This window comes from Pristis pectinata, chromosome 11 (genome assembly GCF_009764475.1).
Source record: "Pristis pectinata isolate sPriPec2 chromosome 11, sPriPec2.1.pri, whole genome shotgun sequence".
Lineage (NCBI taxonomy): Eukaryota > Metazoa > Chordata > Chondrichthyes > Rhinopristiformes > Pristidae > Pristis > Pristis pectinata.
Window position 1 is genome coordinate 20,039,122 of NC_067415.1, and position 23,562 is coordinate 20,062,683.

Genomic DNA, 23,562 nt, shown 5'->3' on the forward strand with positions numbered 1-23,562 from the left:
TTTTAAGTACTCCAATTTGCTGATATAGACATGGCTTTGTTAAAAATCGATACTGTCTCATTTTGTCACTTGGAAGGAAGACATTAAATTTCAGTGATTTTAATCTTGCATCAGTCAATGGAGGCTCATTTTTCACAGTATTTTTTCTGTTCTTGAAATATACTTCTACTGCTTTTTGACAACTTCTTCAATATTAGCAATGTAAGACTTCAATGTATTCCCTCTATGTAGAAAACAAGTCAAGAGCTTGTTGTTAGTATGTGAAAAGGCACCTGAATATATAAAAAAAGTTCCAGGTTATTTCAAAGAATCATTGAAAAATGTTCAGTTGCCCCAGTTTTACTCCCAGGGAGACAGTGGACAGCCTTGGACTATGCAAGGACTTAACGCCAAATGCTCATCAGCAATTGGAAGATGAAATTGATGAGGGGCGCAGTTGCCAATGTTCATTTGAGTTTGATTCCCTGAGAGCAATCCAGTGAAACAGTATTGTGAGTGGTGATGATGAGGGCTATGGCAAAGGTGGAAATCAGAAAATCTGAGATCAGAGGAAGGAAGGGACAAAAAAAAGTTAAAATCAGGGTTCTGATGCCAGGTCCCCAGGTGCCACCAGCTATGAACATGATGTATAACTGTTTCAACATAAATTATTAAGATTGCTAATAAAGAACTACAGATTTCATATTTCAAAGTTAATCTAGTAGAACAACTGGAAGCAATGCAATGTATTCCCATAGATCTGCAATGCAATGTATTCCCATACTTAATGCCAAAAATATCTATATCTATAAATTTTGACTCATTTGATTCAGCATTTGTCCAGCTCTTTTAGAAGTATTGATTGAGCTAGCGTTATTTTCCAAGGACAAAATTCTCTGTGTGTATGTGCTTCTGTGAGCAAGACAGTAGAGAATGACCATTACAGTCCATTTCCAAAGTTCAGTTTCAAATCAATAGAACCAAATTTGGGAAAGGGGTTACAATGCACATATCCAACTGCGTCAAGTGTGAGGACCTGATAACAAATTTCCTCTTGTAGCGGTTGCTACCGCGGAATAAAACAAGACTCTACTCGGAGGATCGCCAAACAGAACTGGTTTATTTTCCCGCCTTGCGCGGGCCCTTTAAGGGAGAATGTTCCCACCCAAAACAACCGGCAATGACGTAAGTCCTACGTCATCAGGACTTTCCCGCGCGTGGGTTCTCCCCGTCGCTCGGAAAGACGAGGCCCGCCGCCATCTTGGGCCTCGTCGCTCCGACGCCGAGCGACCCGACTGCCGAGCCGGTTCGCCCGACTAGACGGTGAGTCGCCACACAACCCCCCCCAGAACCGACGAGACAGTCCCCAAGGTCTGTGGGCTGTGCCAGCTGCCGCTTAGGGGGGGGCGGCCACTGCGTCGCGGCGTGGCAACCTCGACAGGCTGTTGCAGATCCAAATGGGCCGGTTTGAAGCGGTCCGCCGTGAAAACCTGTTCCCTGCCTCCAATGTCCAAAATAAAAGTGGATCCGTTATTCTGTATGACTCGGAACGGTCCCTCATATGGTCGTTGCAATGGCGCCCAAGGTGTGCCCCTACGAACGAAAACAAACTTACAGCCCCGTAGTTCCTTGGGCTGGCAGGATGGGGCTTGACCGTGCCGTGAGGTGGGAATCGGGGCCAAGGCGCCAAGCTTCTCGCGCAGTCTTTGTAGGGCTGCTGGGGGTTGTTCCCCTTGGTCCCGAAGGGCAGGTATGAAATCCCCGGGGACAACTAGTGGCGCCCCGTATACAAGCTCAGCTGACGAAGTGCGGAGGTCTTCTTTGGGGGCAGTGCGTATGCTGAGCAGGACCCAAGGCAGCTCATCAACCCAGTTAGGACCCTTCAGGCGGGCCATCAAGGCCGATTTCAGATGGCGGTGAAAACGTTCCACCAACCCGTTTGATTGAGGATGGTAGGCCGTGGTGGTGTGCAGCTGCGTCCCTAGCAAGTTCGTTAATGCAGCCCAGAGACTGGAAGTGAATTGGGTGCCTCTGTCTGAAGTGATGTGGGCCGGAACGCCAAAACGTGAGACCCAAGTTGTGAGCAGCGCCCGGGCGCAGGAATCAGTTGTGATGTCAGTCAGGGGGGTTGCCTCAGGCCACCTCGTGAACCGGTCCACGATGGTAAGGAGGTACCGGGCTCCTCTTGAAACCGGCAGAGGGCCCACGAGGTCGATGTGTATGTGGTCGAACCTCCTACGGGTAGGCTCGAACTGCTGTGGTGGGACCTTGGTGTGTCGCTGGATTTTTGACATCTGGCAGTGCGGACAAGTCCTGGCCCACTCACTGACCTGTTTGCGCAGGCCATGCCAGACAAACTTGCTGGCGACCGGTCGGACAGTAGATCTGATGGACGGGTGCGCCAACCCATGTACCGAGTCAAAAACGCGTCTCCGCCAGGCTGCAGGGACTATAGGGCGGGGCTGACCAGTCGCAACGTCGCAAAGTAGGGTCCGCTGACCTGGACCAACCAAGAAATCTCGGAGCTGCAGACCCGAGACTGCGGTTCTGTAGCTGGGCAGTTCGTCGTCGGCTTGCTGTGTGTCAGCTAGGGCCGTGTAGTCGACACCCAAGGATAGGTTGTGGATGGTTGGTCTGGAAAGTGCATCAGCAACGACATTATCCTTTCCGGAGACATGTCGGATGTCAGTTGTGAACTCGGAAATGTAGGATAAATGTCTCTGCTGACGAGCTGACCAGGGATCGGAGACTTTGGAGAAGGCAAAGGACAGAGGCTTATGATCGGTGAAAGCGGTGAAAGGCCTGCCTTCTAGAAAGTATCGGAAATGCTGCACCGCCAGATACAGCGCTAGAAGTTCCCGATCAAAAGCGCTGTACTTCAGTTCGGGCGGTCTAAGGTGCTTGCTGAAAAATGCCAAGGGTTGCCAGCGGCCTTCGAGTAGCTGTTCCAGTACCCCATCCACCGTGGTGTTGGACGCGTCTACCGTGAGGGCAGTCGGGACGTCAGTCCTGGGGTGTACCAGCATCGTGGCGTCTGCCAGGGCGTCTTTGGCCTTAATGAAAGCAGCCGCAGCCTCGTCAGTCCAGGTGATGTCCTTGCCCTTACCAGCCAGCAGCGAGAACAGAGGGCGCATGATACGGGCTGCTGCAGGGATGAAACGATGGTAAAAGTTGACCATCCCAAGGAATTCCTGTAGGCCTTTGACTGTGTCGGGGCGGGCAAAATGGCAGATAGCATCCACCTTGGCGGGTAGGGGTGTTGCCCCGTCGCTGGTGATTTTGTGGCCGAGGAAATCGATAGAGTCAAGTCCGAATTGGCACTTGGACGGGTTGATCGTGAGGCCGAAATCGCGGAGGCGGGAATACAGCTGGCGGAGGTGGGAAAGGTGTTCCTGGCGGTTACGGCTGGCGATCAGTATGTCGTCCAAGTAAATGAACACGAAGTCCAGGTCTCGGCCTACCGCGTCCATCAGCTGCTGGAAGGTCTGCGCGGCGTTCTTAAGGCCGAACAGCATCCGAAGGAATTCGAACAGGCCGAATGGGGTGATAATCGCAGTTTTGGGGACGTCATCCGGATGGACCGGAATTTGGTGGTATCCCCTAACGAGGTCCACTTTGGAAAAGATGCTGGCCCCGTGTAAGTTCGCTGCGAAGTCCTGGATGTGAGGGATGGGATAGCGGTCCGGGGTGGTGGCGTCATTCAGCCTGCGGTAGTCGCCGCAGGGCCTCCACCCTCTGGTGGCTTTGGGGACCATGTGCAGGGGGGAGGCCCAGGGGCTGTCTGACTCGCGAACAATCCCCAGCTCCTCCATGTGATGGAACTCTTCCTTTGCCAGGCGGAGCTTGTCTGGAGGTAATCGTCGTGCTCGGGCATGAAGGGGTGGCCCTGTGGTAATGATGTGGTGTCGTACCCCATGTGTGGGCCTAGAATTTGTAAACGAAGGTGCCAAAATCGATGGGAATTCGGCTAGGAGCTTGGCGAAATCGTCGCCAGAAAGGGAAATGGAGTCCAGGCGCGGGGCTGGTGGGCTGATTTCTCCCAGGGGATAGGTCCGGAGAGTGCTAGAGTGGACTAACCGCTTCCTTCACAGGTCGACTAACAGGTTGTGGGCCCGAAGGAAATTGGCTCCTAGGAGTGGTCGGGCGACGGTGGCAAGGGTAAAGGTCCAGGTAAAACGGCTGCCGCCAAAGTGTAATTGAAGCGTACGGGTGCCGAAAGACCGTATCGTTGTACCGTTGGCGGCATTGAGTAGAGGACCTGGTGGCCTGTCACGAGTGTCGCGGCCTGTCGGGGGCAAAATACTGACCTCCGCTCCAGTATCAATGAGGAAACGCCGTCCAGATTTCTTGTCCTGAACGACGAGGAGGCTCTGTCGGCGGCCAGCCGTCGTAGCCATCAGCGGCGGCTGGCCCTGGCGTTTCCCTGAAACTTGCAGGGTGGGCGGCATCAATGGGCCTCCGCACCCCACCTCTGATGGTAGAAGCACAGCTGGTCACCCATGTCGTCGTCTGCGTTCCTGGGGCGTGGCTGCTCGGTTGCTGGGGCCGGGCGAGGTGGGCGTTGGGCTCGCGGCCTGGTGATTTGACTGACGGACGAACCGCTCTCGCGCTTGGCCCTCCACAGGACATCTGCCCGGGCGGCCACCTCACGGGGGTTGCTGAAGTCGGCGTCAGCTAACAACAAGTGGATGTCATTGGGGAGCTGTTCGAGGAAGGCCTGTTCGAACATCAGGCATGGCTTGTGTCCCTCGGCCAATGCCAGCATCTCATTCATTAGGGCGGATGGGGATCTGTCCCCCCGGCCATCCAGATGAAGCAGGCGGGCGGCGCGCTCACGACGGGAGAGGCCGAAGGTCCGGATCAAAAGGTCTTTGAAAGCCAGGTACTTATCTTCCTCCGGAGGCGACTGGATGAAGTCTCCAACCTGGGCGGCTGTCTCCTGGTCCAGAGAGCTAACCACATGGTAGTACTTCGTGGAGTCGGAGGTGATCTGCCGAAGGTGGAATTGCGCTTCGGCCTGGTCAAACCAGACGCTGGGCCGAAGTGTCCAAAAGGTGGGCAGCTTGAGGGCCACTGCGTTGGCTGCTGCGCTGTCGTCCATTTCGCGGGTCCAAAAGCCGTTTGGACTGTCGGGGTCACCAATGTAGCGGTTGCTACCGCGGAATAAAACAAGACTCTACTTGGAGGATCGCCAAACAGAACTGGTTTATTTTCCCGCCTTGTGCGGGCCCTTTAAGGGAGAATGTTCTCGCCCAAAACAACCGGCAATGACGTAAGTCCTACGTCATCAGGACTTTCCCACGCGTGGGTTCTCCCCGTCACTCGGAAAGACAAGGCCCGCCGCCATCTTGGGCCTCGTCGCTCCGACGCCGCGCGACCCGACTGCCGAGCCGGTTCGCCCGACTAGACGGTGAGTCGCCACACTCTCATTTAATCTTTAAATTTTACAAGAAGGCCACCTGATCTGAGGCCATGCTATTTGTTCCAGTCTGATTATGCACAGCCTTCCATTAGGCACCTATTTCTCAGATCATCAGCATTCACTGTATAGCACAAAGGCAGTCTCTGTAACCATTGAAGGGATGAGACAACCATTGAAGCCTGATCAATCCTTGCCTCTCCAAGTGCAGATTAATCTTGTCCCTCAGAATATCTTCCAATAATTTCCCTACCACTGATGCTAGGATCACCGATAATTACTTGGCTTATCTGTCATCATCAGAAAACAGAGGTCACAGCCAATGAAACAGGGAGAATTGATCAACCATCGCTTCAAGAAGGGACATCAGTTCTGACAAATTTATTAGAGCTCTTTGAGGAAGTATCAGCTCAAGTGGATAGAGGGGAATGAGTACATGTAGTACATTTGGATTTTCGAATAGCATTTGACAAGATGCCATATAAAAGGTTACTTCAGAGATAAGAGCTCTCGGTATTCGAACAAAAAATTAATATGGATAGGGTATTGGCTAACTATTTAAATGGAGAATGACTTCAGAACACTGAAACACATAGAAATTCGGGCATCCTTGTAAATGAAACACAGAAGGTGGGCATACAGATGCAGTAGGTCATCAGGAAGGCTTATGGAATGCTGAATTTATTATAAGAGGTTTGAGTGTAAATTAGGGAAGTATTATTACACTGTCCAAGACACTAGTGAGTCTATATCTAGAGGATTATGTATATTTTTGGTCTGCTTATCCAAGAAAAAAAGTATATTATCATTGAAGGCTTTTCAGAGAAGGCCCACTGGAATGATCCCAGGTACGGAGGTATTATCTTTTGAGGAAGGGTCAAACAGGTTGCACCTATGTGCACCTATTAGCATTTCAATTGAGAGGCGATCTTATTAACACAAGATTCTTATGGGTGGGGGGGGGGGGGGGGAAGGCTTGACAGAATAAATGCTGGGAGGATGTTTCCCCTTGTGAAAAAGTCTAGGATCAGTGGGCATAGTACAAAAAGGCATAGAATAAAGGGTCATTTAGAATTAAGAGCAGGAAAGTGGTCTATAGGAATGCTGGATCAGCCATGATTTTATCAAATGGCAAAACAGGCTCAAGTGGCTAAATTGTCTACTTCTGTTTCTTATATCTTATATGAAGCAGGATGGGAGTGAGAAGTCAAGTGCTTGTAATCAATACTGGTCACTAACCTATCCCCTGAGATGGAGATAGAGAAGTTGAGACTGGCATCCCATCCACCACCTTAAAATATTCATTCCCACCATACTCCACAGTTCACCATCAACACAATGCACTAAGCTACTTTGACAGCACTTCCAAAACACCAAGGTCAGCAGGCACATGGAAACACAATCAACTGCAGGTTCCTCTTAAAGTTGCACACCTTCTTGACCCAGAGATATATTGTCAATTGGTCTGAATCCCAGAACACCCTTCCCAACAGCATTGTGGGAATGCCTTTATCAGAAGGGATGGGAAATAAATGCTCACCTTGCCAGCAAAGTCACAACTTGAAAAATGAAGATAAATTAAGTTGTACATTTAAGAAGCAATTAAAGGCTTTGGTGTATGTAGGTGACTTCTGTGTCAACTTGTTATTCAGATCACTCTCAGATAAAACATAAAAGGCAATCTTAGTGTATTAAAATGATTCCAATATTACATTTATTTAATATACTTCTCATCACAACTACTGCCATATCATTTGGGAAGCAGAGTGCTGAACTGTGATTAGCTTCTTTCAAGAAAAATGAGAAGTAAGTGATCTTCCCCAAATTGATTAATCCCATTTTCTTGTTTCAATCTGGCTACAAAGTAACATTGGAAAAACCCAGAAAAGCCTGGAAGCAGATTGATCTGACTGCCTAGAACAGAACAAAAATGGAATGATATACATATCAGGAAAGGATGAACTGACTAGATCTCTTTTCTCGAGGAAGGAAAGCTGCAGAGTGATCCAATTATGAAACTGGATTGAGAGAGCAGAAGAGAGAATAGAGCAAGAGAGAGTGAGAGAGTGCAAGAGCAAATGTTTCCACGTATGGGAGAGTATAACTAGAGGCATCAATATATAATGGTCACCAAGAAATCTAACAGGGAATTCAGAAGAAACATATTTACTGAATGGTAAAAACATAAACTCACTATCCCAGGACTGGTTAAAGCCAATGGGATAGACACATTTACAATAAGGCTGGATAAGCATTGAAGGGAGATGGAAATAGAGGGTTACACTGCTAGATTCACATGAAGAAAGATGAGAGGATATTTGAATGGAGTATATATGGACTGGCCATACTGAATGCCTGTGTTACATGTTCTATAGAACCCAGGATGAAAAAGAAACAACAGAAGGCACGGGAACGTAATAGCACATTATACAAATGAAATCTGATCTTAAAAAAAATTGAGAAAAAAACTGGGTAGATGATCATAAGATCTGTTGGCTCTTCTGGCAGGCAAGTTTGCTGCAAATCAGACAAGGTTCAATACAATCACCATAGTCTCTTTGTCAGGAGCACACGGAAGCTCAGTGAAGATACTGTAAAGAGTACATCACCTCCCATATTATTTATCCACTCTGCCCCACCTGTGGCAGAGTCTGCAGATCCCACAATGGATTACTTCAGAACCCACAGAACTGGAGCATAAACAAATCATTCTTGGCTCGAAGGGATTGCCTACTTCAGAGCAACATACAGGGGTAACAATTATGGTTAGATTCATATAGATTTTAATAAATAATAAACAGGTTATTCTTCCCACATTAGAAGATCAGTTTTCTCTGGCACACAGCAGTGAAGAACCTCCTCTTCCTGTGTTGTTCAAGGGTCTCCCTCCACCGAGAGACCAAAAATATTTCCAAGAAATAGTGAAAAGCATTTTAATTATCAGGCAGAAACCAATGCATTGCTTGGTGTTTTCAAGTATCACACTGATCACTTTTCATTTTGGATTCCTTGTTTTTAAAATTGGGGACAATAGTTTTGATTAAAATATTATCAACATTAAAGATCTTATATTCAATTTTATATTTTTTTCTGACCCAGTCTGCATCCTTTCAATGTGTTGCATGCACCCTGGGGTGCGGAACAGAAGCCAAATTTGATTCAGGCCTCTGGCATTGCACAGGTGTAATATAAAAACAGAAAATGCCGTTAGTATTCAAAGTATTTTCAACATTTTTTGTTTTCACATCATTTTTTCAGCATCTGCAATTTTTTGTCTTTCGATTAACACAGAAATGATCTGCTTACCCACACTGCTAATCCAGGGTGAATTAATTAATTTATTCGGGGAACTAATATTCCTTAATAACAATGACGTCCAAATTCAGCTGTCAGACAATGCCTGTGAAACTGAAAAGCTGTCTCCTTTGAGGATGTATCTTTAACACTGGTATCATCAATACACGAGTTCTCTGGTTCTTGATGAAATCAGTGTGGCAAGAAACTCATTGGTAGTCTGGGCTGTCATCACGAGTTCAACAGATCTGTATGGCACGGCCACAACTGGAAGTACATGGCAAATTGTAGGGTGAATATTCTGACCATGTTTGCTCTGGGTGTTACCACTAACTATTGATCAATAGTCGCTCCTGAAACAAGCTGATACAATTTCCCACACAATGAAGGAGGTTAAATGATGTCATCTAAAGGGTGTTACACCTAATTAAAAAAAACACTGTGGTTCCCATTTTGTCACTCACTCATACATACTGGAGCCTACCAGAATAACGGGATCTGATACCCAGGCTATTATGATCTTAACACAAATATATAAACTAAAAAGAAAAGCTTTAGGTCCTTCAGGGGAGGAAATCTGTGGTCCTTAAAAATCTGGCCTAAATGTGCCTCAGAGCCATCAAAGTAGTTGACTCTTAAATATTCTGAAATGGCCTAGCAAGCCACTTGTTGTAATGTTACTGCATTGTTAAACGAGAGAGTAAAACTAGACAGATCACCTGACATCAATTTAGACACCAAATTCAGACACAGCAAAATCTTTCCCAGCCTGGTAGACCTATTCCCATCCTCAGCAATGGCAGGGCCCAGCATGCAAGTGCTTAAGGACAAGGCTGAATCATTAGCAACAATAATCAGCCAAAGCACCCACTAAATAATAAAACTTGCCTTCCTCCTGAGATTCCTTCCAGATGAACTTAACGCATTCTATGTGCGTTTTGAACAGAAGGGAAGTGGATTGTCACCATCCACCCCGATAGCCACCAATGAAGCTGAACCTGTGAGGATGTAAGATCAGTCTTCCAGAGAGTGAACACGAGGAAAGCACCTGGCCCAGATGGTGTCCTGGGCCGTGTGCTCAGATTTTGTGCTGATCAGCTGGACATACTTGCGGACATACTTAACCTCTCCCTGCTTCAAGCTCGGGTTCCCACCTGTTTTAAGACCACCACCACCATCCCGGTACCGAAGAAAAGCAAGGTAACATGCCTCCATGACTACCAACCAGTGGCTCTGGCATCCACCACCATGAAGTGCTTTGAGAGGTTGGTCACAGCACGCATCAACTCTAGCCTACCAGACAACCTGGACCTATTGCAATTTGCCTATCGCCAAAACAGGTCTACAGCAGATGCCATCTCCCTGGCCCTATACTCAGCTCTGGAGCATCTGGACAGTAAAGACACCTACGTTAGACTATTGTTTATTGACTACAGCTCTGCCTTCAATACAATAATCCCAAATAAGTTTGTCACCAAACTCCGAGACCTAGGACTCAACATCTCCCTCTGTAACTGGATCCTTGACTTTCTAACCAACAGACCGCAATCAGTGAGGATAGGCAGCAATACCTCCAACACGATTATTCTCAACACTTGTGCCCTCTACTCTACTCCCTATACACTCATGACTGTGTGGCCAGATTCTGCTCTAACTCCATCTACAAGTTTGCAGATGAAACCACCGTTATAGGCTGTATCTCAAACAGCAATGAGTCGGAGTACAGGAAGAAGATAGAGAGCTTAGTGGAATGGTGTCATGACAACAACCTTGCCCTCAATGTCAACAAAACTAAAGAGCTGGTCATTGACTTCAGGAAAAGGGGCGGTGTACATGTACCTGTCTACATCAATGGTGCTGAGGTTGAGAGGGTTGAGAGCTTCAAATTCCTGGGAGTGAACATCACCAACAGCCTGTCCTGGTCAAATCACGTAGAAGCCACAGCCAAGAAAGCTCACCAGCGCCTCTACTTCCTCAGGAGGCTAAAGAAATTTGGTTTGTCCCCTTTGACTCTCACCAACTTTTACAGATGCACCATAGAAAGCATCCTATCTGGATGTATCACGGCTTGGTATGGCAACTGCTCTGCCCAGGACCGCAAGAAACTGCAGAGAGTTGTGGACACAGCCCAGCGCATTAAGGACACCAGCCTCCTTATCCTACAGCATTGAAACAGGCCGTTCCGCCCACCACATCCACACCAACCAGTAGACTTCCATTAATATTAATCCCATCTTCCAGCACTTGCCCCATAGGCTTCAATGCCGAGGCAATTGAAGTGCTTACGTAGACATCTCTTAAATGCAGTTCGTGACACTGCTTCCACCACTCTCTCCAGCAGTGCAATCTAGGTATTCACCACTTCCTTTGTGAAAAAGATCAATCTCAAATCCCCTCCAAGTTGCTTACCCCTTACCCTAAATCTATTCACCTCTGATAAGGGAAAAAGATTCGTACAGTCTATCTATACCCCTCCTTGGACTCTGTCTTTACCTCTTGCTGTCTTGTTGAAGCAACCAGCATAATCAAACACCCCACAACCCGGGACATTCTCTCTTCTCTCCTCTTCTATCAGGTAGAAGATAAAGGAGCCTGAAGGCACATACCACCAGACTTAAGGACAGCTTCTACCCCACTGTGATAAGACTATTGAACAGTTCCCTTATACAATGAGATGGACTATGACCTCACGATCTACCTTGTTGTGACCTTGCACCTTATTGCACTGCACTTTCTCTGTAGCTGTGACACTTTACTCTGTAGCTGTGACACTTTACTCTGTATTGTTATTGTTTTTAGCTGTACTATATCAATGCACTCTGTACTGACTCAATGTAACTGCACTGTGTAATGAATTGACCTGTACAATCGGTTTGTAAGACAAGTTTTTCACTGTACCTCGGTACAAGTGACAATAATTCCAGGCGAGGTGAGAGTAACTTTCCTTGACATCAAGGCAGCATTTGGTCAAGTATGCCATCATGAAACCCTTGTAAAATTGAATACAATGGGCATCAAGCAGATAACACTTCTACAGTTAGACACTGCACAAAAGAAGATGGTTAGAGTCGCCCAGGTCTTCACTGCAGTATCCTGGATCCAACCATCTTTATCGCTTCATCCACAACCTTCTCTCCATCATAAGATCAGAAGTTGGTATGTTCCCTGATGATTGCACAATATTCAATTCCATTTGCAACTCCTCAGCGAATGAACCAGTCCATGCCTGCACATAGCAGAATGTTGTTGTGACCTTGCTAAGTGGCAAAAGACATTTGCACTATAAAAATGCCATGGCAATGATCACCTCTAAAGAGATAGAGAATGTCTTACCATCTATTCTTACTTGATATTCAATGGCATTACTATGGTCAAGTCCTCCACCACAGACTAGACACTCAATTGAACCAGTCACATGAAGACATTGGCTTTGATAGCAAATGAGATTTTGGGTATCCTGTGGCAAGCAAATCATATCCTGAAATCCCAAAACCTTTCCACCATCAAAATGGCAAAGGCAGGAATTTGACAGAATACTTTTCACTGGATCAGTACAGCTGTAACAATGCTCAAGAAACCTGACACCATGCAGACTGAGCAGCCCACTTCATTGGCACCCCATCCACCAACCTAAACATTCCCTCTGTCCACCACTAGATGACAGTGACTGCAGTGTTTACCATTTACAAAATACACTGTAGTTACTCGCCCAGGCTTCTCTGATAGCAACTCCCAAACCCACAATCTCTACCACCAAGGACAAGGGCATCAGGCCCAAGGATATACCACCACCACTGGCAAGGTCCCCTTCAAGTTGTAGTATCCTATAGCATTGAAACAGGCCATTCAGCCCACCACATCCACACCAACCAGTAGACTTCCATTAATATTAATCCCATCTTCCAGCACTTGGCCCACAGGCTTCAATGCCGAGGCGATTGAAGTGCTCATGTAGACATCTCTTAAATGCAGTTCGTGACTCTGCTTCCACCACTCTCTCCAGCAGTACAATCTAGGTATTCACCACTTTCTATGTGAAAAAGATCAACTTCAAATCCCCTCCAAATTGCTTACCCCTTACCCTAAATCTATTCACCTCTGATAAGGGAAAAAGATTCATACAGTCTATCTACACCCCTCATAATTTGATATACCTCAGTCATGTCCCCTCTTAACCTCCTCCACTCCAGGGTAAACAGACCTAGCCTCTCCAGGCTCTCCTTATAACTAAAACGCTCCATCCAGGCAACATATACTAACCCGATCTAGAAACAGCTCCTCCCCAGGTTATGAACGCCCAATTTATGTACAGCCTGAGTGTTTGGGGGACCAGCAGGATGGATTTGCCAGCTGCTGTGGGGCTGCAGACATCTTTGTCGTGGTTCATTGCAACATCTGAATGGTTGGGCTAAACACCCTGGTTTAACTACACATTGCCTTTGGTTGGCTTATTTTTTATTTAAATATATAGCTGGGCAGCTACATTTTCAACTTAGGAACTGTTCGTATAATGAACAGTTCCCAGGAACAGAACCCTATCATAACCTGGGGAGGGAACCTTAATATGTCTCAGTTCCTTCAGGGTGGCTAGGTCTAAATCCTGGAATTACCTCCCCAACAGCACTGTGGGATCACCAGCCCCAGACAGACTGCAGCAGCTGAAGGGGGTTCACCACCATCACCAGGGGCTGCAGCAGCTGAAGGAGTTTCACCACCTTCTCAATGCCAGTTAGGGACAGGCATAATGCCAGCCATACTAAGATTCCCGCTCCCAAAGAGAAATGATGCCCTCTCATCGACCTTCAACATTGCCTCTGCTTCTGCAAACGTTGCCGGACCCGCCCAGTTGACAATAGGTTGACAATCAGCGATTCCCTAGGGACCCGCTGGCATCAGCATCAAGAGTCGGCAGTGGGGGGGGGGGGGGAAGAAGGGAGGGGGGAAGGGTGGGGAAGGGAGGAGGGGGAATGGGGAGGAGGGGGAATGGGGGGTAGGGGGAATGGGGGGGTAGGGGGAATGAGGGGGAGGTGGAAGGGGAGGGGGAACCGGGTCTGGACGGAGAGGTAAACGGCACCTGACCTGCCAACGCGCCCCCGGCTCCGCCCGCGCAGTAACCGTCGTTCCCGGAGCAACGCGATTCAATTTGCCGCGCGGCGTTCCGACTCCCCACGCGGTCTGACGTCATCGGAGCACGCAGATCGCACGAGGGGCGCGAATGCAACGTGGAGCTGAATTTCCGATGGGGGGGGGGGGGTAAACAGCGTTAACAAATGTTTCAGGTGTCATTGTCACTTACCGATCCACGTTAGATGCTAATGCTTTTGTAAATCATTTTGATCCAATATGTAGGCCTGAAACCTGTACAACAAAGGGTGGGAAAACTAATCATTGCAGGAGATCCGCTTCTGGAGGTGCAAAGGCTTCAGGCTGGGCATGGGCATGATGTCAACAACCAGCCACAAACCTGGTAAGAACATTAAAAATAAAACAGAAAATGCTGGCAATATTCAGCGTGTACAGGGAAAGACACAGATTTAATGCTTTGGGCCAATAACCTCTCATATGCTGAAGCCCTTGTCCTTACTGTTGGAAGTCATGGGTTGGGGAGGTGCTTTGGGAGTGGTCTAGCCTTTCATGGATGGCACACACTGCAGTCGGTATGTGCTGGTAGTGGAGGAAATAACTGTTTAGGATTAAACTAAATCAGCTGGTATTAAGCCAAGATAGAGCATAGTTCTGAACTCTTTCACTCCCCACCTATGTGGTGTGATTTGCTGAGTATTTCCAGCATTTTCTGTGCACTTGTATTTTACTTTTTAAGAACATTGAAAAAGCCAATTGCTTTCTCAGCCATGACCAATGAACATTTTTTGTTTAGCTTGAAAGTCAATATTGATATATTTGCAATATGATTTGGTCATTTCAAGGTGGGGCATGTTTCTCCTTTGGCAAAACTTTCATCTGTCACAGCAGTGAAGAGTTCTGGAGATAATGTCGGTGTGCTGTGTTATCTGCCATTGCCATGAATATGTGATCTAAGAAGTAGGAGTAGGCCATGTAGCCCCTCAAACCTGTTGCACTATTCAATAAGATCGCAGCTGAACAGTTCTGGGCCTCAGCTCCACTTTCTTGCTGGTTTCCCATAATCCTGGACTCCCATATGGACAGAAGATCTGCAGTATCCTTGACTTCAATGTATTCAATGTTTCAGCCAAGTTTCTGAGATGCGAAGACAAAATGACAGTTGTACCCCTCAGATGGGAGTCACAATGATGCCAGCAAAACCCACAGCTTTTGTGTTCCTCATGGAGCTTCCCGATGCTTGCTGGCAACACAGATGATTTGGCTGTGTAATATGTGCTCCTCTTTGACTATACAACCTGTGAATATTCTGTTGGATCAGGATGTTGGAAGGATCGAGGACTGGAAGGACAATCATTTGTCTTCAAATGACAGCTGGATAGCAAGGTGGGAGAGTGAAGTTATTTGATAGATAGGTTTTGAAAGGTCTTTCTCTTCTACACATTACTAAAGTAGGTCTTCTGCTTGCAAAGCTCTAAACATTGAAGGCCATTTCATTACTTGTGTCACTAACATTTCTGTGATGTTGACTGCTCTCATTGTTAGGCATGAGCTTGGTAAAAACAAACAGTACATCTCATTTGGCTCATAAATATTGATTTTTAAGATTTTGCACTGCTTTGATGTGTAGAATTTAAAAGACCAATTTTGGTTTATCACTCTATCTTTTTGAAGTCTCTTACCATCTGTTCTTAGGTGTTACTTCGTAGGAAGCTTTCTACACGATCAAATTACACAATATATGACAATGCAGTGCTTGTCAAATTTTAGACTCTCACATATCTTTAGTCGCAGATCTGTAATCTATTGCTATAGATGATATTTTTAAGAATTATTTTAACACATCTTTTTATGGTATCAATACACTTCAAATGTTTGTTCTGGTTATAAGCCATTGATTCAATGTACCAAATCATCTTATCCAAAATATTTAGAATCTTAATGAACACTGTCAATTAAAACAAATCAAGACATTTGGAAGTGAAGATCCAATATTGTTCATACTCAGTCTTTTACTAGTTGCCCCACATGATGGCCAATCTTTGATGTGTGCTAAAAATTGCACCTAGAAACTTAATAAAATTCAATGAATTTCAGTATTATCACAATACAGGTCAGAGTACTGTCTCTTTGCAAATCACATGATGCTGTTGTAATAGGATACTACATTGCTATTTGCTGTGGTTCTTGTTGCCACTTTTTGTGTAAAATAAGATATGTTTATTAGTCACATGTACATTGAAACACACAGTGAAATGCATCTTTTGCGTGGAGTGATTTGGGGCAGCCCGCAACTGTCGCCATGCTTCTGACGCCAACATAGCATGCCCACAACTTCCTAACCCGTATGTCTTTGGAATGCTGGAGGAAACCGGAGTACCCAGAGGAAACCCACGCAGACGCACAGAGAGAACATACAAGCTCCTTGCAGACAGCGGCCAGAATTGAACCTGGGTCACTGGCGCTGTAATACCATTACGCTAACCGCTACACTACCGTGCCTGCCCTCTACTCTACCGTGTAGCTCACCCCATAAGGTTCACACATTTATATAAAGATATTACAGTTATCAGCATGTCGCAAGAACGTGAAATGCGTTAAATATTAATGAAGTATACAAACATCATTCATGCTTATAGGACATATTAATTAACACTAAGTATAAATAGTATGTATAATACCAAACTGTATTATACAATTTGATACACCCCAGTATACACCTATCTGTGTTATGAAAAGAACCTGAGAAGGGTGGGTACAATTAGTGCTTTTTCTGATGCTGATCCTGAGGGACTACCTTAGAAGAACTGTTAATGATGTACTTTTGAAGCACTATGGAAAAGAGGGCAACACATTCCCACAAATTGCAATATGATAATGATGACCAATATATAATGTTTTGTGGTGAAACTTGAAGGATAAATATTGTTGGGGACACTGGGGATATCTCTATACTCCTGTTTAAAATAGCACCATGGGATCTCTCAACAGACAGGGCAGAACTAACAGGGCCTCCTCTCAAACAGTAGAGCACTCTTTCAGTTCAGCACAGTGGTTTCAGCCCAGATTTGTGTGATTATACATCTGGAACTTGAACCCAGGATCTTCTTACTGGGAGACGGGCCCAGCTGACATCAGATACTTGGCCTCAGTCTTATACCTGATGTTTAATAGAGATTTACTTCTCTTGCATTTGATGAATATTGCCTAAAATAAATCCTTTCCCTTTCCAGGATTGCATTTCTCAATCAATACTTTTTAACTTGACAGCTTGGTTCAAATCTTGTGATTTCTAAAGGGTACAAAATTCTTACCATTGTTTTCAACATTTTTCTCTGCTTTCACTTTCTCTCTCTCTCTTTCTCTCTCTCACATGAATCATTGTAACTTTCAGAATAGTGTAAAACTCAAAATAAGATCAGCCACTGCACTAGAGACCACCGGATTTTCCTTCCCATTGCCTGCAAAGAATGGAATTTGTCTCATCTCACCTTGATTTGTGTCACCACCATAAATTAAGAATATCTCCTTTCCTTCTTGATATAATTCATTATTTCTTGCCTTTTTTCTACTTTACCAGCACACAAAATGCAGTGGTAGCCTACCTGTATGCTGCCTCCCATTCTGTATCCATACAAACTGCATCAGAGTGCTATCTACTGTGTGTGACAGTCTATGAAGTACTGTTTCCAATTCTACCACTGTGTATGTGTGATATATATGTTTGAAAACAATAACATTGTTATATGTTTTATTTGCTGCAGGCAGATTGAAGGGGATAACAAAATTCCTCAAAATGCTCAGTCATTTTCTATATAAGTGAGAATAGGAAAAGACCAAAATCCTAATATACTTCCACGTGCCTTCACATGTAGAACACCATTTATCCGAACAGGAATTCAATGTGAGGTCAACTTGTGAGCAATGGTGGCAAGAAAAATCCATTACTAATGTAGGAATTTAAATGCATTGTCAGTATGTGAAATTCCATCTGCATAATTAACTATTGATAATCTGCCATTCTGGTGTTAGTTTTATATTTTTGCTCTGCTGTGCTTTTTTTGTTCCATTGCTTTTTGTAGCTACCAGTTTATCATTCATCCTTGTTATTATTTTGCTGTACATTTGATCCTGGATCTGTACAAAGGAGAAGATATAATGAATTCCAGGAAAAAGCTGCCAAAAGCACTTTGGTGGTGGCATTCTTTCAGCCATATAACAACAATGGGGTGAAGAGAAAAGGATACTATGGTGTGCAGTTAGACCATTGAAGGAGTGCTGAGTCCCAGGCACTTTGCTTGAAGTCTTTTGGGCATTTTAATTCATTCGCGAAAGAATTAAACTATGGTTGCAAAAGAATTTTTAAAATCTTAAGTAAATTGGAAAAATTGCCAGGCAGGAAAGGAGACAAATCTGTCTGCAGTAATAGGAGATCTCCCTGCTGTTTGCAGCCAAGGGCCTCCTCAACCTCCTCCTCCCAGTGGCCGAAGAGAGGCACAATGGGCACGATCTTCACTGTGCATTGACTCTATGAGGAATGCAGAAAGCAGCATCAAATACTATAGTGGTCTTTTTTTGGCTTCACAAACACCAGTCAAGAAGTGTGGAATATCCTTCACAAACTTGGCTGCCTGTAGAAATTCAACTCCACCTTGTCTGCTACGTGATGGCATGCAACCCTTGCTCTTAGCCAATTGGTCACAACAGATCCAGGCTCAGTGCAAGGCCGTGACACGGTCCCATATTTCCTCAATCTGCTCCTCTCCCAACAATCTTCCCATTGGAGCTCAGTGATAATTTTGTCTCCATGTCATCTAGATCAGTGGTTTCAACCTATTAGATTTAAAACACCACTTCTTCACATTTGGTAAAATAGTCCCTTAAAACCCATAAAATCATGGACCACTCCTTTTAAGAAGTTGGGGATTCCCAGGGACTGTTAACAACCCTAAGGCCAGAACAGCCAGCGAGTAATACTACTATTTTTAATTTTCGTGAACCTTCTAACAACCTGCAGGCTGTGGTGTTCCCATGCACCTCTTACCTTGTCCTTGGTGGTAAAGGTCATAGGTTTGGGAAACGCTACTGCCGAAACCTGAGTGAGTAACTACTGTGTATTTCAGATTTACACATTGCAGCCATATTGTGTTCATGGGGAAAATGAATATTTAGATTAGTTGATGGGGTGTCAATCAAGTGGGCTGCTTTATCCTGGAGGGTGTAGAACTCTTCCAGTATTGTTGGTGCTGCACTCATCCAGGCACATGGAGAGCATTCCTTCAGACTCCTGATTTGTGCCTCATAGAAATAGAAAGGCTGTCTGATGTCAGCAGGTGAACACTGCAAGATGCCCATTTTCTGACTTTGTGGGCACAGTATTTATGTAGCTGGGATATGAACTCTCATTTCTAGATTATTAATCCAATAATTCCATCACTGTACTCCAGCTGAAATGTATCTAGGATCTCAGGTGCCCCAAACCGTCCTTTCTATGTTCTGTTCTTTGTCCTGTCAAAAAGAATACCCTGACAGACCAGAAGGGGTAAACGCTGGTCAGTAGGTGATATTTCACTAATGGCCTTTGACTGATCTCCCAGGTATATCATTTGTCAATACAACTACGCTAACATTCAGGCATAGCAAAGACAACTATGCAAGAGTCAGCAACCAACGTTTGTGAAGGAAAAGGTGGATTTATTTGAAGTCTTCTTGAATAATCATATATCTGGCCAGATGGTGACTGGCCTCAGGAGTTTTTTACCTTTTGCAGCTATCCAACGTTTTCCGTCCTGACGAAGGGTCTCGATCCGAAATGTCGACTGTTTATTTCCTTCCATTTATGCTGCCTGACCTGCTGAGTTCCTCCAGCATTTAGTGTGTGTTGAACCTATTGATATATTGTATTATGATTTCCAGAAGGCATTTGACAAGGTGTCACATAAAATCTGGTGCACAAGAGGTCATGATATTGGAGGAAGTGTGCTAACATGGAAAGAAGAACTTGTTATCACATAGAAGACAGAGCCTCACCTTAACTGGAATATTTTTCAGGCTGCAAGAATGTAGATGTTGGGATGTTTCCATTAGTGGGAGAATCTCAAATGAGGAGATATAGCTGCAAGATAAGAGGGCAGTCATTTAAAACAGGTGCATAGGAATTTCTTCCCACAGAGGGTGGTGAATTTTTGGAATTCTCTACCTGGAGGTTTGCAGAGGTGAGATCATTGGAGGTATTTAAAATTTAAGTACATACTTGTTTTGAAAGATTGGGGAATTGAGGGATATGTGGAACTAGCACAGAAGGGGAGTTGAGGCCTGGGGTGGATTTGAGGGGCCAGGTGGCCTACCCCTGGTCTTTATTTTCTTGTGTTCTTGTACACGCAGTTTTTACCATCAATCTGTTAGTAAAACCATGCTTTGAGCATCTTGTGGTATGGTTCAATATCATGAATTGAACAAAGTATTTCAATTTAAAGGCTTTTACAACATTGGACAATTCTCCATCCTATTTGGATTTCTGTATGAGAAGCTCCTCCAGTGTTTCCTTCAGCTCTCAGCCTGTTACAAAAAAATATTTGAAGAGTTTCTTGGTTCTTTACAGCTTATGAAGCTTGATCAGTTTTGTGTGTAAAAGCTACAAAACTGCCTCTACATTCCTGTCTGAACCTATTGATGTTGGTTTCTTTTGAGTTAAATGATGCACATCCAACGGATATTTCCTCCATCAGTGTATTGCTTCTTTGGAACCACACTGGAGTTTCAGCTTAAGTTATGTGCTTAGGCACTGAAGTGTTCTGGAACCTGAGTTGGAGACAAGTGCTCCTAACCTATTCTTCATATACAGTTTCAGCTGTCCTTGGCATCTGTGAACATGCAATTCTTGGAGATCTGTATCCTTGGTAACAGTGCAAAATAATTCAACAATGTTTATACAAAGAAAACCACCAAATTCACCAGTTCAGACTTTGAGTTCAATTCCGAAAGGATTCTGTGGGAAAAAAAGAGAGTACCTTAAGTTGACTGCAGCAGTGAATGCCTTTTGAGTTTCAGCCTTTTCAGGAAATGACTGATTGGGACTTTTTTTCATCACAAGTATCATTCACTGGAATAATCTAATGTGTGCAACTGCATCTAATTTTTAGTTGTCATTTATTTGATCTGCTTCAGAGTATGTGGATTTATTGATCTTGTCCTTGCATTGGGATGATCATGTCACTGACTCAACAGGATCATATTGCCAATGGATAAGTCTGGATATAAGCTTTTTACTCACTACAGCCTGGCATAAGATCACAACAATCATTTCCAAATCTGTGGATCCTGCAGATCACAAAGGAAAAATTAGAAACCTGCTCCTTGGTTTTAGAGAAGTTTGGCATCATGCAGTACTCTTAACTGCACAGCAAGTATGTATTTTTAGACCCTAAGTTACTTGGTTGTGGCTCAAGTAAAAGACCACTACTGAAACCAGTACAATGTGACCTTAATCATAAAGCACCTTTTGAAAGGGTTCAGATGGTGCAACCACTCTCTTGTACAATGGTACAACAAACAGCAGCTTAACCTGGGTCTCAGTGTAAGAGATTCTGTTTTATAGGGTATAATAACATTGACTGATGATGCAATGATTATCTTCTATCTGAATTGTTTCAGCAAACTCATATAGAGTTGTACAGCACAGAAGCATGACCTTCACCCACCACATCCATGCCGACATTTTCACCCACCTACACTAATCTGATTTTCCTGCACTAAATCCAGATCCTTCTTTGTCTTGCCCATGTAAGCGCCAGTCTAAATGTCTCTTAAATGTATTTATTGTATCTGACACCACCACCACCACCTCTGGCAGCAAGTTCCAGACATCAACCGTTTGCTGTACACAACAACTTTCCCCTCAAATACCCTTTATAACTCCTTTTGCTCACCTTAAACCTATGCCCTCTTGTTTTTGATAACCCTACTGTGGCAAAGATTCTGACTACCTACCTACCTATGCCCCTTCCCTCATCCTCCTTCATTCCAGAGAAAACAAACCTAGCCTATCCTAATGCAGGGATTCAACCCGAAACATCAACATGACTCCCCCCCCCCCCCCCCACAGACGCTGCTCAACCCGCTGAGTTTCTCCAGCAGATTGTTTTATTGCTCCAGCCTATCATATCTCTTCCTATATCTAAAGCCCTCCAATCCAGGTAACAGCCTGTTGAATCTCCTCTGTACTCTCTCCATTGCAACCACATCATTCCCATTGTGTGGTGACCAGAACTGTGCACTGTATATACAGTATGTAATATGAACTGGGTTTGGGTGTTGATTGAGGTATCTATCTTATGGCCACTGTATGATAGCATGCAAGTTATGGCCTTCAGGAATAGGATTGCAATAAACCTAATTTCAGTGCAGACTGGTGTCAAGCAAAGCTACGTCATCCTCCCAACATTTTTCTTAATCTCTCTCATCACAGTGCCACACTTTGCCTCCTCGCTGGAGTGGATCTCATCTGTAAGATAAATGAGGAACTGTCTAACCCATGTTGTCACCACTATGGAAGCAAAGTCACTCCAACTCATTTGCTCAGTTGTAGTTATCATTGGTTCATTTACTAGAGTGGATGAGAGAATGGACCTACACTAAAAAATTTGCAAAATAAAGATCCTCTACTAATGTGTCCCCACTGCACAACTCCACGTTTCGATAATAAAGGTCAGTGACATGACCCTGTAAAATCTGTGCCATGTCCCAAATCTCAGGAGACACTGCCCAGTAAAATAGACATAAATGACAAACTTTACCATCATCTTCAGTGCACCAGCAAAGCCTTTAGCTATCAGAGGAAAAGAGTGTTTGAAGATCAAGGCCTGAAACCCAACACAAAGCTCATGGTTTACCAGGCAGCAGTGATCCCTGCTCTCCTCCATGCTTCTGAGGCATGGACTATCTACAGCAGGTACTTCAAAGCAGTAGAGAGGAAGACCAATGCTGACTCTGTAGAACTCTCCAAATTCACTGATGGGATAAGTGAATCAGTATCAAGGTTCTCTACAGGCCAACGTCCCCAGCATTAAGGCCCTAATTATACATTGTCAGCTCCGATATGCAGGCCACATTGTTCACATGCTCAACACCAGACTCTCAAAAAAGGCACTTTCCTCTGAGCTCTATCACAACAAGAGATTACCAGAAGAAATGATTCAAGGATGTACCCAAAGCTCCTTGAAAAAGTGGAACACCATCATTAATTTGTGGGAATCCCTAACCAATGATTGCTCAAAATGGAGGAGGAGCACTTGGGATGGCATTGAGAAGCTCAAGTCCGTTTGTTGGGAGCACATAGGAGGTGTAAACCATGGAAGGAGTACACCATCTTACAAGCTGTCTGCACTTGTCAATTGCCCCGTCTCCTCCTCTGTGATAGTCTGCATGCTCCACATTGGCCTCTTTAGCCACCTCAGAAACTACAGAACTGGAGTGAAAGCATGTTAGCTTCAATCCTGAGGGATTGCCTCAGAAGAGTATTGGTCAGGACACCAGGGAGAATTTTTTTATTCTTTGGAAAGCGCCAAAGGAACTTTTACATCCACCTGAGAGAGCTAATTGGCCCTGATTTATTGTCCCATTTCAGAAAGAATATAGCAAATATATAATAAGCAAAAATATGAAAGTTACTTGGAAAATGCTGTTCACAAGAGGAATTTCACAATTATATATTGATTGAAGGATGTATCCATTCATCTCAATATTTTACTGCTACATGCACAACATTCTGTTAGTATTATATTCTACAT

General features: G+C 44.8%; 1 protein-coding gene across 1 annotated transcript in view; it reads right to left on the reverse strand.

Annotated features, from left to right (window-relative positions):
- The window catches only part of LOC127576137 (copper-transporting ATPase 2-like), a 64,030-nt gene extending 50,153 nt beyond the window's left edge, over positions 1–13,877 (reverse strand). The window contains exon 1 of the mRNA XM_052026525.1: positions 13,772–13,877. Coding sequence (XP_051882485.1) covers positions 13,772–13,877 — 106 coding nt within the window. The remainder of the gene's footprint in view (positions 1–13,771) is intronic.
- Positions 13,878–23,562: the final 9,685 nt, after the last annotated feature.